Genomic DNA, 16,583 nt, shown 5'->3' with positions numbered 1-16,583 from the left:
AATGCTGTAATTCTGAACCAAGGTGGGTCAGCACCATCCTTGGCACAATGTGATGGATAGTTTAAACTTGAGAAAGAGAAAAAGAATACAAGAGATGAGCAGAAGCAAGAACCAAGATGGATAGACTCTAAAGGGCCAGAAGACACTTACATTTCCAAAGTATTTGTCCAGCAACTCCACATACCGATGTACGATCTCTAGTGTCAAGAGCTCATTGTCTTGATTTTCTATTGCACAGCAAAAATATAAACTAGCATACCTTGAAAAGAAAAAAATAAATAAAGGAAAAGCACAATTGAATGAGACAATAAACAAGCCTAAGTGGGTTTTCCCAATGGGTGTGCAACCTTTTGCTCTCTCTCGAGAGATTCTCCCCATACAAAGATAAAAATCATTGCTCATGGCATGCAGTACACTCCTCAAATATAAACCTGAATATATATAAATGATGCCTTGGTAAATCACTTCGGTTAATCACAGAGAGACTCTCAACAGAATTTTACCTTGAAGAGCTACAATCAGAGGGATGGAATCCGTTGGTTCATGGCAATCAGGGTGTTTGTTCAAGCCCTTCTCCAGTTTGTAAATCGTCTCCTTGAATATACAAGCACTCAACAGTGCTCTCAGGGGCACACGCTCTATATCTGGCTTCACATGGTCACTCTATGCCACCCTCTGAACCTACAGAAACTGCTTTGCCGAAGCACTGCCCAGAAGCGGACTCCATTAAATATCAGACTGTACATGCTGCCTCTCTTTTTCCATTGGTTTTTATAAATACTCTCTTCGAGTGCATTTCCAGTGTGAATTTTCCGTTTTGTAAACTGTAGTCAGAAAACTGGGGTCAGGCTGGCTATGTCCAGGTCCTAACCTGTTACCTGAATCTATTGCCTGAATCTTCATTAAAAAGCTTCCTTTACCTCTCAAGCCTCGGATTTTTCATTTATAAATTAGGATTCCTCGCTAGTATGGTCTTGCCACTTCAAACAGGTGCATCAAAAGAAATATAGGCTTTAAAGAAAGAAAGTTCTGGACTTGAGTCCTGAATCTACTGATTACCATTCAACTCCTGTGACTAGGAAGTAATTACTTAAACTGTGTGTCCTCAGTTCACCCATCTGCAAATATGGACAACTGGAATATGAGCAATCCATTGGAAATGGTTCCCATTCCCCTATCACATCCACTTGCACTTTCCCATAGCATTTGTTACTGAATATATGTTGATTGCTTAATAAATAAATAGGCTTCCTGAAAACACAAACATAATCTGTCTCATTCATTTGCTATTGTATCCACCATCATTGAAATGATGCTGAGAATGTAACGAAATGTTACTGAGCATGTGCCTGCGAATTCAGCGTACAGCTTAAGTACTTAGAATCCATCCTAACACGTGGATGCTGTTTTAATCAATGGGGGTATCTTTACGAGCTCTCTCATGTTGTAACTATTTAGACTCCCCTCATCAAAGACTTCAGAAAGTGTTGAGATTGGTATTGCAAGCTAACATATTCAGAACACAAACGAGTCAGAGCCACAATTCATGAGCAGTTCGGTTCTCGTGAAGTTACTCACACCTTTTATAAACGAGTTTCAGCTCCTTCCAGTCGATGAAGCTGCTTGTCCTGTGCCCACGAGAGAGGACGGTCTGGATGATCTCCCGGGTGATCTTCTTCCGCTCCTTGTCAGGGAGTGTGTTGTACCATTTCTGCAGCCGCAATTTTCCTTGTCGACTGAAGAGCAAGATGAAATGTATCTAGAACAAAAACACCCAGAGAAGGCCAGGGTTTGGTCAGCCAAGTCACTCTCTGCACAGATCAGAGTGTTCCAGGCCTGCTGGAACCCGCCTGAGAACGATCCCATCTGCTAAATTACATTTACTCACCAGAGGAGCCAAACGTGGAATATCACACACACACACACACACACACACACACACACCTTACTTCTGTTCTGGGAGAACATGTTTAAAAGAATTTAATTCCTTTGAAGGGTTATAAATACATTAAGACACAAAACATATTAAAGGAAGTAGTGGTACTCTTTGAAGCAAATTCCTCCACAACAAGCAAAACAAACCAGAACAGTGTTGAGGTCCAGCCTGCCATGCTCTATCTCACAACTATGAAAACACAGGAATGGAGAGAGGACAGTGAAAGGAGGAGGTGATGTCATTATATTTTAATTTTAAGATTTTGTAAATGTTGAAAGAACGAAAGAAAATAAAGAGAAAGCAAGGGGAAAGAGCAGTAAACAAGAAGTAAAAAAGAAGACAAGACCTAAGTATGAACGCTTCACTCACTGTGTGGGCTCCTCGGCTGACCCCTGGTACTGTCTATCTATCACCTATCTACCACCTATCACCCATCATCTATCACCTATCATCTATTACCTATTTATCGCCTATCTACCACCTATCACCCATCATCTATCACCTCTCTCAAGCCTCCTCAGTATGGTAGATGGGTAACAGTTTCCAGAGTGTGTTAGCCAAGGAAGTTACCAGGAAGGTGTCACTGTCGCTACTGGTAAGGAACTTGACTGTGTTTACAAATTGGCTTTACTATGTGTATTCAAAATGAAATTTCATATTTTAGTGACTTTTAAGGACTTTAAACGAGGGACAACAATTTAAGTTCAATACCTTAGAGATAGGATAGAGTTTATTTACAAAGACAGTTAGGTGGCCCACTCTTTATTTTATAAAGTCTACATTTTCTCATCCCATCATATTAGAAGACTTAAAGTCTTATCTTTATTTATATCTATGATTTATTTTGTTTAGTTTTTTTATTGATTAAAAAAGAAAACAGAAACTGTGGAGCTGGAGAGAGGACTCGGTGATTAAGAGCACTTGCTGCTCTTGCAAAGGACCCAGGTTCGGTTCCCAGAAACAACATGTCAGCTTGCAAGCATCTGTAACTCTGGTCCCAGGGATCCAATCCCTCTTCTGAACTCTGAAGGCACCAGACACTCATTCATGTGGTGTACACACACACACACACACACACACACACATACACAGAGGCAAAACACACCTACATGTGAAACGAAATCAATAGATCTAAAAACAAATTATAAATAAGATGCATTGTTTCCGTTCATTGTATAGTGAGTGGAACAATACCGGCTGCAAGCCAAGGAAAACTACAGTCTAAAATCAAGACAAAAGCAAAAAAAAAAAAAAAAAAAAAAAAAAAAAAAAAACAGTCTGTTCTTGTTGTCGAAGAAGTTTCTCTCTTGATACCATGGCACAGACCCTAACAGCTCGGTAAGTGGTGATACCTGAGTTGCGGGGGACACCACGGCCTTCCCTTGGAACCTCCTCTAACTTACAGAATTTGGGGGGGGGGCTTTCTGTAGTTAATTTTATTTGTTATTAGTGTGTACGTGCTTCATTCTCTCTGTCTTGATGTCTCTGTATCTCTGTCTCTGTGTGTGTCTCCGTGTGAGTGTGTGTGTGTGTGTGTGTGTGTGTGTGTGTGTGTGTGTGTGTGTGTGTGTGAGACTGTGGGAGAGGGCGGCTATGGAAGACAGACAAGTGGAGTTGATTCCGTCTTTCTACCTTTAAGTGGATTCCAAGGACAGAGCCTGGGCTGTGGCCATCAGAGCCAAGTCTTTCACCACCACCCTTCCTTTTATTTATTTATTTTTTTAAGTAAAGTAAATGTAGATTTTTTTTTAAAAAAGTAACAATGAGCTCCTAATCTGAAGTGCAGACGTCACAGGATGAGAAAACAACTTAAAACTCCTGCTCAATAAGCTGCTTGAAGGAACATCTTTCTAAACCCAGAATGTTCTTAGAGCACTGCACTTTGACCTTCCCACTATCCCCAACCTTCCCCAGGACTCACATGATAGAAAAGGAGAACTGAGTTATTCTCTGGAAAAGAAAAGAATACTGCATCGCCTTAAATACTATTTCCTGTTAGTTAATACAGGTCTAAAGGACTCAGGAACGGAAAACAATTACTATTTCCTAGAAATCATACTGGGATGGGTAATTTTGCCTTCCATCCTGGTTAGTTTTTTATTGTCAACTTGACACAACCTAGTGCCAACTGGAAGAGGAAACCTCATTTGAAGAGTCACCTCAATCACATTGTCCTATAGTCATGTCTGTGAGGAACTGTCTAGATTGATGATTGATGGTGAAGGCCTCAGTCTGATGTAGGTAGCGTCATCCCTAAGGCTTAGGCTGTCTAAGAAATCGAGCAGAGCCAGCCAGTGAACTGGTAAACAGCATTCTTCTACGCTTCCCGCCATGTTTTCCTGCCCTGATTTCCCTCCATGAAGAACTGTGACCTGGAAATGTAAGCTGAAATAAACTCTTTCCTTCGAAGGTGGTCTTGGTCATAGTGTTTTCTCAGAGACAGAGATCAAACCAGAATACCATTCTAACAATAAAAAAACTGAATGGCTTTCAAATTTTAAAAAATTAAGAAACAGCACAGAACTCAGGATCTCAAAAACAAGCCTCAGTTTGGGATCGCCACCAGATAAGACTCTTCAAGGGTGGCCAGATTTCTGCTAGAAAGATCATATCCACAAATTCAGAGAGTGTTTGCGTTCATGTCCCATGAGAAACACCGTTTTCTTCCCATCTGACCTAAATCTCTTCTGCTACACCTTCTGGTTTCTCCTGGTTTTATTACAGAGCACACAGACTCACTGCCTCAGTAACCTTAGAGTAATAACAAACTCTTCAGATAGTTAAGACAGCGCTGCAAGCCTCTCTCAGCCATCGCCTCCCAGAGGAAGTACTCTGGATTGACCGTTCACTCCTTCTCTATTTATAGGTCCCATAATTCTCCCTCTAGAGAGTCCCTTGGAAGTCTCCACAGACTAAATGTTATGTCAATCCCAGATCAGTTCTGAGTTCTCTGTGAGACTGGAACTACGGGTGGCTGCCCTTACGCCTTTGCCTTTTCGCAAAAATATCTCAGAATGAGACGTCCATGCTCATATGGATCAATCATCTAGAACAATGAACAAAGAACCCAGCAATGAATTTAAAATAAAAGGATAAGAAGAACGTGTACACACACACACACACACACAGAGCTCATGTGAAATACAAAAATATGTTCCCTGTTCAAATGAAACAACGGAATAGGCTCACGTACATTCAATAGCTGCAATGCCTAAATCATGATTAGGAGACTCAGTCCTGGCCAGTTCTGTGATTGGTGCTGGGGAATCAGTTACCCCCTCAGATTCAACCTCAGAGGCTGGGCAAGCTAGCAGCATGAACTTCAGTGATTTCACAAGCTTACTGCCTCCCACAATTAATTTTATCTAATTTATTGGTGCAGTCATTCAGAGCACATTTGACTAATTCATTTCAAGAGGTTAATCAAATACAGTCTTGTATTGTATTAGCATTATCTTGAGTACCAAAAAAAGGGGAGGGGCAACGAAAGGGTTATTTTTATTCCCCAGTATTTGTAGAGTCTACTTGGGCTTGATGCCCAAAACAAACTTCATGTGACTTCAGAAATTAATGCTTGACACCCCACCACCATCACCACGGATAATGTCACTGAGAGGAAAGAGAAAGGAGAGATAGTAACACTGCTCTATATAAAATCCAATAGCCAAGCGCGCCCGCCTTTAATCCCAGCACTCGGGATGCAGAGGCAGGCGGATCTCTGTGAGTTCAAGGCCAGCCTGGGCTACAGAGCGAATTACAGGAAAGGCGCAAAGCTACACAGAGAAACCCTGTCTCAAAAAACAAGAGAAAACAAAAAAATCCAATAAAGTGTGTTGAGCAAATGCTTAGTCTGGCTGTGACATGGGTCCACCAAGAACTGTCACCCTCTTCTCAGGAGGGGCCGCTTTATTGGCCCCATTTTGAGGGGTCTAGTTTGGGCACAGATGGTCTCTGAAATGCAAAGATGAATTGTCAGTTGACTCAAGCCTTCCTTGTCCTCATCATCCACTAATGTAAAACTTGACCTCACTGGAAAAACCCAGATTGGATCATTTTGGGTGTTTTCTTGTTAAAGAAGGACATCCAGGGAGAAGGTGCCACCAGGCCTTTGAGATAAAGACGAAGCAGACTAGTGCCAATCCATCTGTTCCATTCTTCTAAACCCTGTTGGCATCTTACTTTTCTTACATGTACAGAAAGGGCTTCTAATAGCTTCTCATTGGATCCCGATGTTTGCAAAGTTCCCAGCTCTTCACTTCAATCATGAAACGGACCCATGTCCAGATTCCAGGATGAGAGACAACCAAGGACTTTCCCCTGTCCCCGTAACTTTGAACCCAGAGGACCTCATTCTCAGGACTATCCCTATTTCAGGATGTGAACCACAAAAAGAGATGCTCAGGATATGTTCCTCTGATCTATCTTTATAGCAATTCTGCAAATTCCCAGCCCAGATCAGCCCATCCATTCCTGTCTTTCTTCTGTTTACCGGTGCCAGACACCCTTGAGAAGAAGCACAAAGGACTTTCCCAGATTGGTACTACCATGACTGTCTGAGAAGCCAACTCATAAATCCCCAGTAGTAGTTGGAAACTTTCCAGTTACTTCTTAACATTAAAAAAAACTGTCAAACATCTTCCCCTTCTATTTTCCGTATCAGTTACTCCAACTCATCACCAATCCCATCATCCTTCACAGTCCATGTATCTATCCTGACTCCCTACACCTGGAGAGAAGATAAAGGCCAATCTGAGGACTTCCTCACTTCTTCCCACATCCTACACTCACCCCTAATGATGAGGAATACATCATCTCCCTTAATTCTTGACTTTTAACCTTTTCTTACCTTCTAGAAAGTGTGCTTCATTGTTTCTACATTTCCTATCTATGCCACATCTTCTGGAAATTCTGGACACGCAGATGCTGGATAAATATAAGTTTCTTTTTCCTTAAAAACATAGTGGTCATCTGTAAAAACCCCTGACCTTCAGTAAAAGTGACTCAGCAGTGTCAAGAACCTAGAGAGTCTACTTTTAAAAGATCTACCTTTAAAATGTGTCTTAAAATAAAAGTAAATAAAATTGGGTATGATGTATGCCTGTAATCCCATCTCTAAAAAGGCAGATACAGGAAGATCAAGAGCTTCAGGCTAGCCTGGGCTACATAATGAGACTCTGCCTCAAAAAAGCAAAAAGCAAGTGATAAATGTTCAGAATTAGATATTCACTTTACCAATACACTCGAAACTGGAAAATGACTTACTATCTAAAAATAGATAAGGTCTTGGGTGATACTTATTAATCAGTTCCAATAAAATAATAATTCTGATGGTAAACTACAAAAACATAAAGTCAGATATGTGATACTATACCCAAAATGGATTACACTTGCAAGGAAATTATATGAAGGAAACACACTAACCATTAATAATGGTTGTCTTGGAATAGCAGAATTTCATTTCACAGAAAATGTTATTTTTTTCTTCATACTTCACTGAGTTTTCTAAAATTCACATGTATCATGCTATAATTATAAAATGTATAATAAAAACCAGCCAGCATTCTATTCAAAGCCTAACACTGAGTGAATGCTGATGCTCTCTCTGCCCCACAGCATGGCACCCTATGTAGGGTAGCCTGTAGAAGTACTGAGTGGCTGCCAGCACATGGAGGACAGGAAAAGCAGACATGATTGGTAGGGCAGTGAAAATGCTTGGCATGGTATTATTATGGGAGAAAGATGTCATTATATATTTGTGCAAACTGATACAATACTTAACACCAAAGTGGACTTTAACATAAACTGTGAATTTAGGTGGCAGTAAAGAATCACTACAGGTTATTCCATTGTACCAGATGTGCCATTTGGCACGGGATGTTGATAACGAAGGAGGCTGTGTCTACAGGATGCCTTTGTACAATACGCTCACCTGTGCTACGAACCTAAAAAGGCTGTAACATAGTGTATGTTTCAAAACAGAATATTGTCTAACCAGGCTGAGGGGTAAAGTGGACATGCATAAAGATGAAGACACCAGCTAGTGGGCGGGTGGTGTCTACAAAATCCATCATTATTGCTTTATTTGCAGGAGAGAATCCTGATCATCATTCCTTTGCATTTCAAGGCAATGTTACGTAATTCCAGCAACAAAATGAAGCAGAGGGGGAGTGAGGAAATATGTGTGATATTCACAAAAGCAGTGGGTTTGCAGGAGCAGGCAACAGCGCATGCAGGAGGCTGCAAAACAAACAGAATGATGGGTTCCCATCGCCGTGTTTTAGAGAAACAGCCAACCAGAACAGTGTGTCTCAGAGCAATCACCCACAGTAAGGAGAAATATTAAAACTTTGTCCCAGCGGCATATACTTGTACTGGGTGGTGACATAAATGAACTTCTTGCTATTGCTGTGACTTTAAAAAAGGATCCAAAGAATGACGAAGTGCTGGCGAACCGGAAGGAGAAAGTAGACAAGAACACCAAGTCCATCGGTGAGCTTGTCCATGCAGAACAAAAGCAAAACAAATGTTTAAACATAAGGCTGATCACTAAGGAAGTGTTTTTTTTTCCCCATTTACTGTTAATATTTAACTCTTGGAGACTGTAGAATCCTGGGAAAGTCACATATAGAATTTTTTCTCCAAGTATTGGAAGCAATTGTCTGGGTGGGACACAGCAGGTTGAATCACCACACTTTGAGAAGGCCAAGAAGGACAAATAGCCAAGGTCCCTTGTGAAATACAGAGGGCCTTCCTCTGAATGAGAAAAGATGCTCCACTCTTTTTCCTAATGCCGACAAGCCAAATAAACAAGCAAGCTGGAGAAAAATCCACCCTTTTGTCACTGGAGTCCGCTCAGACCCTCTACCTGGCAGTCAGCACTCTTCCCTCATTCCAAGATTAACCAGACACAGTCTCCAGGGAAATAATCACATCAATAACGAAAGCAATTGTATTTCTGAAAGACCTGTCAGCACAGACCATTAATTCATTTGGCTAGTATTTACCAGTGCCTGTGATGTGTGATACTAAACACACAGATGGACATTGTAGCCCGTACCTTGGGAGCTTATAATGCCGATAAGAAATTCAAAGGAACTTCAGGGTAAACATTGAATTAAGCACCAAGTTTTATTGTTTCTTCCTCCCAGTATACCATTAAAATGACAGGAGCGGAAGTTTCAAAACTCTGCTAAACCCGGAAGAGTAAGAGACAGGGAAATAATAGGAGCTCAGAGGTTCCAACCAATCTTTGAAACATGGGAAGGAGACAGAAATGTGACCTGTGGGGCATATTTAGCAGAATGGGGAAGGCCAGAATGTAAGGTAAGATTCTGAATACAGGGAGAATGGCTGAAAGTCTTCCCCGTAGGAGGGTTGGCATTTACTACCAGCAGAATTCCCAGGAACTACAGCCAAATGAGAACATACATACATGCACATATGTAAGTATACACATACACACACACACACACACACACACCACACACCACCACCACCACCACCACCACCACCACCACCACCACCATACATTCCCACTCTGTTATTTCAAGATACAGAAATTTAACGAAGGCCATGCCTTTGGAGTAGCTCTTAGCCCAGCTTTACCACAAACTTGTCACGCACTCTACCATGATATGGAGTCATAGCTATGATATCATGAGGCAACAGCAGGATTCTAGCTGTATTAAAGTCTCGGGGCACCACTGTCCATTGTTAAATGAAACACTGTTATGTAGCATACTAAGGGGTCATAGTACCTACCACTCAGGAGGCATGCACAAACCCTTGAGGCTCTTGGATATTTATAGATGCCAACAACGCTCCTGGAACTTAAATAGAAGCCAGAGCCAGCAAATCCATGGATCTTCGTGTAATGGTGGAGAGTATTCCCAGCCTCCACTCATATCTTTGCATTATGAAAGAGCCTGTCTCTTCATTCAGTTGTGGTACTGATTCCACGCCCCCCTCTGAACTGCCTATGAACATCTCAACACTCTACTTGTGGTCATTAGACAGTTTAGAAGCCTCTAACAAGAAAGAGACAGAAGGTGACTGGAGAGATGGTTCAGCGGTTAAGAGCACTTGCTGTTCTTCCAGATGACCCAGGTTCAATTCCCAGTGCCCACATGGCAGACAGTTCACAGCCATCTGTAACTCTAGTTCCAGGAGGTCCAGCACTGCCTTCTGGCCTCTGCTTGGAACAGACACACACAGGGTGCACATGCAGGTAAACACTCATCCACATGAAATAAAAATAAATCAATTCCTATAAAAGAGACATGAAAGATCAAACAGACAAAAAGGAGATGCTGGGCACTGGGAGCAGTAATAGTACAGACAATAAATTATTGTACACACATCATGCTCAGAGTTACAAGAAGATAGAGTTCCTGTACTAAGAGAACAAGAACAGATCTCTACACTTCAACAGAGGAGATAAGAACATCAAGAAACTGTTTGCAGCTTTCCCTAGAACAAAACAGATGAGATTTCAGATTTGCAAAGATAACCCAGTGTGCCATGCAATAGATTTTAAAAGTACAAAAGCATGAAACTCCAGAGTACCGAAGACCAAGTGAGTAGCCTCACAATTCCAGGAAGACCAAGAGGTTTCCATGAAAAAGATCAGAAATCCGAGTCAGCCTCAAACTCTAGAAGCTGGAAGACTGGAAGTCTGCATCCCCCATCACGCAACTCCCTCAACAACACATACACACATACACACACACACACACACACATCACACACACACACACACACACAACTATCAGTCAGTCAAGGGGAGAGCTGAAGACTCATTTGACACTTGCGTGTAGATAAAGACTTAACATACAAAGCAAAAATGAAAACGAAAAGAAATAGAGCTGTCTAGGGAGACAACAGAAGCCAAAGGGGAGGGGGAGGGGAGAGAAGATGGTGGAGAAGAGTGAGGGAGAATGTGCTCAACCTATAATATATACACATCCAAAAGCCTAAAATGAAACTGCCTGTAATATGTCTTAGAATGCCTTGGAGGATGGAAATGGAAGAGCAAATGCAGTCAGCTGTGTTTTCTAAAACACAGAACCAGAGTCAAAAGGTATTGAGAGAAAGGCGAGCGTGACGTGACACACTGGCCACTGAATACGGAAGCATTCTATGTGTGTGTTGGGGGGATTTATAAAGTCATTTTATTTATTAATAGAGTTGGGAAAATGATTGGTTGACATCTAAAAGACCTGCCTGATGATACAATGGAGAAAAACTACTGATAGATTCCAAACTAAGCAGGCAAGGGAAAATTGTAAACCCTAGAAGAAGGGGAAATATAATATAAGACAGAAATCATAATCATGGTCTTAAAGGTATTTTGAGGATAGGAGAAAGGGGGAGGGAGGAAAAGAGAAAAGGAGGGGAGGAAAGAAAAGGTAGGAGAGACAGACAAAGCTTGTGCACATGCTTGTGCATGTGTGAGTGTGCTGGAGTGGGGTGGAGGTGACCAGAGGAGAAAGAAATGCTCAGAGTTGCTTCTAACACGGCAGGAAGCCGGGAGAAAATGTAAAACTGATGAATGGAACGTGATCAGCTCTGTACACTGTTTAGAAACATGGAGAAAAACAGCACCGTAGGATGCTCGAATTATCGAAAGTCATCCCCTCTTGGAGAAAAATCCAGGGAAATGAGAGGAGGCACCGCATTCACTAGAAATTATTTTACTGCTGACCAAAATTTATATAAATTTTTCAATTAAAATATGAACTCTTCACTCACACAGAAAAGGGGGAGGGCGGTTATTTTCCTGTAGTAGACTTTGGAAATGTCTGTGTGCCAGTCTGTATCTATCTTGGATCAAAATAAATAAATAAATAAATAAATGAAAAGTAGAGCTGGAAATATGGCATATACATGGTACACAGACATACATGCAGGCAATATACCCATTTACATAGAATAAATAATCAAAATCTTAAGACAAACAAAATAAATACATTTTTAAAAAGCCATTTGAAAAGTCATAGCTAACATACCTGCTAGAATGTTACCATCCCTTTCGGATGTTAAACACTGACGTTTAGAAGGAGCATCCTTACGTCCATTGATACTTCTAGACTACCCATTATGAACTAACTATTCCTTCACTTATCTGCTGCAGTTCTTATCTTCAGACAGTCTGTACAGTAAGGAAACCCTTACTTTACTAGCTTCCAGATGGGGGATACATCTGATATGTGTCCCGATTTTACAAGGCTTATGAGATTTTTCACCTGAATTTTAAAGCTCCTAATACAACTTTCCCCAAGTTTATTAAAGTATAAATGACAAAAAATGTTTTGTGTGTATGTGAGAAAATTCATGAGTGTGTGCATGCTTGCACGTTATGAATATGTTTAAAAAGTGGGAAATGTGATATTATTATATCATAAAATGCCACCCAAAATAGTGTGTGTGCGTGTGCGCGTGAGCGTGTGCGTTTGTGTGTGTGTGTGTGTGTGTGTGTGTGTGTGTGTGTCTAGCATTTGAGATCTATCTGCTTGGCCATTCTCAAGCATACAATACATTGTTATTAAATACAGTGACCATGCCGTGCTTTGATCTCAGAACCTACCCATCCCCACTGAAACCTCACACCCTCTGCCCCACAGCTCCCCTTCCCCCTCCAGCCATATACAATTTTAAGGAGAAAAGATTGACATGAGGTTTGTTAATGCTGAGCCTGCCTAGTATATTTTAGTAAGTCGCTATGGACCCTCCCACATCCCTCACCTTGAAGTAATCTCACCTCTTAGTCATCTTTTCCAATCACAAATTTATCATTTTGCACATTTCTTCTTGAATGATGTCTAACTCCACTCTTAGTTCAAAATGGACTCAATTTCTGAAGAAACTGTCAGGTATGAGAAAATGGCGAATAGGCCTGTGTACATAGTCACCATTAAAAATTACCTTATGGTCCAGCCCAGTGGTTGGACAGGTAAAGTCTATCTCCAGAACCGAGGTAGTGTCCTATGATGAGGTGGGAAGTAGAGGCAGGACCATCACTGGGAGCACGCCAGTTATCCCAAAGTGTACATCATGGCAGAAGGTGAGACACTTCCTCACCAGGGTGGAAAGACAGAAGTTATCATCCGACCTCCACACACATGCAGTGGCACACACATACCAACACTCACAAGCACACCTCCCTCTCTCTCTCTCTCTCTCTCTCTCTCTCTCTCTCTCTCTCTCGCACGCGCACGCACACACATATTAATGATGATGATGGTGGTGGTGGTGATGATAAATATAAAACTTTTTAAAAATAAAATTACTTTGGGTTTTCTCTAAGGACTGGAGAACACTATGGTTTGGTTTAGTTTGGTTTGATTTGATTAGTGGTAGTGGTAGTGGTTTTTCTGTTTGTTTTTGGTTTTCTTTTTTTTTCTGAGACTGCTCTCCTGTAAAAGCCCAAGTTTTAGTGGGCTGTGGTGATATATTATGTGCCCCAATATATTGTGCATCCTAATAAACTTATCTGGGGTCAGAGGACAGAACAGCCACTAGATATACATAGAGACCAGAAAATGGTGGCACACACACCTTTAATCCTATCACTTGGGAGGCAGAGATCCATCTGGATCTCTGTGAGTTCAAAGCCACAATGGAAACAGCCAGGCATGGTGACTCACGCCTTTAATCCCAGAGTGATGGCAGGAAGCAGAAAGGTGTATAAGGTGTGAAAACCAGGAACTAGAGCCTGGTTAAGCTTTTAGGCTTTTAGCAGCAGTTCAGCTGAGATCCATTTGGATGAGGACTCAAAGGCTTCCAGTCTGAGGAAACAGGATCGGCTGAGAAGTTGGTGAGGTGAGGTTAGCTGTGGCTGGTTCTGTTTCTCTGATCTTACAGAGTTCACCCTTAAAGTAGAAGTTTCTTGGCAATCTGCCAGGCTTCTCACTCATTTGGCTTTTGAAATACGCACACTGTACCCCACAATTTGGCATTTTAGTTCTTGTAGATTTGTTACATGCCATCCAAGCAAAATTGCATGACTCAACTGCATTTCCTGGTTTGGTCCAAATATACTCTGTATTTATCAACAGGCTAAACTAGAGTTGGCTCGGACACTTATCAAAAGGCCAGTTTTAAGTTGGGGTCAGGCCACATTAGGCATTTATCAACAGGCATAGCCACATCCTTGGCCAGGGTGGGGTAGCAGACAAAACACGGAGGTGGGTGGGTTACTCAATGAGACTTTGGTAATTAGTAGCTTGAGAGTTTGCATCCTATCTTGACTCTGTCATGTTCACTTTAAATAAATGTGGAAAATTCCCCGACTTTTCTGGCCCTTAGTCTCCTGGACTATACAATCAGTGACATTGAGGGTGAGATGATACCGTACATGTCAGCGGCTTAGTTCAGAGTCACACACAGAGCAAGTTCAATACATGCTTGCCATATCTGATAACTCACCTGGGAGTTGGTTCCTCTCATTTACGCTCCCTGAGGTGAACAAGAGTATTCTCTTCTTCCCTCCTTGGGATGTCTACATCACTACCCCATTGTTTCCCTTAACAGGTTTTCATGTTCTGATCGAATGTATCCCTACAAAATACATAACTGAAGCCTTAACCCGCAGCGTGACTTAAATGAAGCCAATAGTGTTGTGATATGACATGACTGGTATCTTTCTAAGAAGAGACACCAGAGAGATCCTAGGCTTAAATTCCCCACTCCAACACATGTGTACAGCGGAAAGGCCATGGGAGGGCAAGCTGAAATAAGGCATCATCTGCAAGGCAAGTAGATGCCCACCCTGCCTCACTTTGTTCTTGACCCTCTAGCCTGCAGAACTGTGAAAAATAAACTTCCCTTGTTTATACTGAAAGGGAGAGAGAGAGAGAGAGAAACTCCAGCACCCATGACTTGGGTATCCCGGAAGCTATAATGCTGATTCTTTGGCCCAGAACAAACCACTGACTATGTAGCTGAACTGCTGCCATGTCTCCTCAGTCACCTCATCGTATGAATCACCTCTGAAACAGTACAAGCCTGCAGATCCATCATTCCGAGTTCCTTCTTCTTCAGCCTGTTGATCAAAGGCCTTCTGACTATGTATTAATTCATTTTCTCCCAGTTCCCTAAAGGTGTTTACCATTCCCTTTGGTTTGCTTTAGGTGTGTCTCTCTGCTTCTCATGTCTTTCGTCTACAATCAAGAGCAGTTGTTTCTGGATTATAGCTCAGAGCTTTCCCTGCTGATTCTTTCCTGGAACTATACCCCTTGTTTGTGGTGAATCATTTACTCTCTCCCACCAACAGTGGGTTAGAAGGAACTGCGAGACAGGCGAGGCACTCAGGGGAAGGCCAGCCCCCAACACCAACCTCTAATCATCATCTATGAAGTAGGAGGGCAAGTCACATGCTCAAATACCTTCCACGGGCTGGGCAAAGGCCATATCAAATGTAAGCAAAGGTTCAATGCCATAAAACAGGAGGAGAAAAAGACAAATGGTCAGCTCTAAATCACAAGACCCAGAGAAAAGAGGCAGCCGCTCCAGGAGCCGCAGCTGTGTGTTACCAAGAAAAGTGTGCCAAGTACTATTGCCAAGTCTTTGAGAAGCCTGACACCTAGGCGATGATAGAATTGTTTTAATGTTGGTGACTAATTATAATCAAAATGAAAAGACACCAATCATGCTAAATAAAACTCATGTGTGTGAACATGATCTCTGAGCTGCTTTTTCCTATGGGTCTCACTTTAAGATGTTGAATAGACGCCGGCTGGGGCGCACGCTTATCCAGCACTCGAGCAGAGTCAGGCGATCTCTGTGAGTCGAGCCAGCTGGGCTACAAGTGAATCAGAAAGCGCAAAGCTACACAGAGAAACCCTGTCTCGAAAAACCAAAAAAAAAAAAAAAGATGTTGAATAGAATGATGGCTGAGGGCTGGCAAGATAGCTCAGAGGGTAAAGCACTTGTGCCAACATGAGGTCCTGAGTTCAAAACCCTATAGCCCATATAATGTTGGATGCCGTAGTGCCCCTAATGAGACTGGAGGCAGAGACAGAAGCCTCCAGAAGTTTACCAGCCAACTTGCCTGACCTACATAGTGTCAAACAAGGAGGAAAGTGAGAACTGACATCAGAGGTTGTCACCTGATCTTATGATCTGTCACTATGATCACATACATAGCACATGGACACCCACACTAACATATGCACACATACACACATACAGACAAACATTTTGTTAATGATGGCTGAAGGTTCTCCCTCCCCTAACAATAGCTTTGTTGGGATCAAAAGATCTTGCTTTTGTGATTTTAAAGTTACTCATTTGAAGAAGTATTCTGCTAGCCCTAGAATTCTGCTTCCACATCTCGGTATTATTGTCAAATCAATTCTGGGACCAGGCTCTCCAATTAATATGTATTCAACAAACGTCATAGATTATTTTCCTCTCAAGATTCCAATATTAGGTTCTGGTTCAATGAAAAGAGGAAAAAACGTACATGCATATACTGAATCCCAGAATCTCGTCTCTATCCTTTGTCGTGAAATAAAATGTAGAAAGGTGACCACACTGACTAACGTAGTCAAAGCTCTCCCAGTCCTTGCACACCATCTGGTGGCAGAGCTATCTGCTTATGACACAGAAATGCTCAGTGAAGGGGGCAAATTCAGCTTGAAGAGGA

General features: G+C 41.9%; 1 protein-coding gene across 5 annotated transcripts in view; it reads right to left on the bottom strand.

The window, feature by feature from the left end:
• Positions 1-16,583, bottom strand: part of Ap1s3 (adaptor related protein complex 1 subunit sigma 3) — a 104,427-nt gene that overhangs the window by 55,007 nt on the left and 32,837 nt on the right. For all 5 annotated transcript variants that reach the window (XR_005092653.1, XR_003736124.2, XR_005092654.1 and 2 more), the window contains exons 2-3: positions 1,581-1,759; positions 151-259 (exon numbers count right to left, since the gene is read on the bottom strand). Coding sequence is in view for 2 of the 5 variants with exons in the window: in XM_037210238.1 (XP_037066133.1) it covers positions 151-259; positions 1,581-1,759 (288 nt within the window). In the remaining 3 variants the exon portion in view is untranslated. The remainder of the gene's footprint in view (positions 1-150; positions 260-1,580; positions 1,760-16,583) is intronic.

The sequence above is a fragment of the Peromyscus leucopus genome, chromosome 13, assembly GCF_004664715.2.
Source record: "Peromyscus leucopus breed LL Stock chromosome 13, UCI_PerLeu_2.1, whole genome shotgun sequence".
Lineage (NCBI taxonomy): Eukaryota > Metazoa > Chordata > Mammalia > Rodentia > Cricetidae > Peromyscus > Peromyscus leucopus.
Note: the sequence above shows the minus strand (reverse complement) of the source record. Positions and strands in the feature narration are given on the sequence as shown.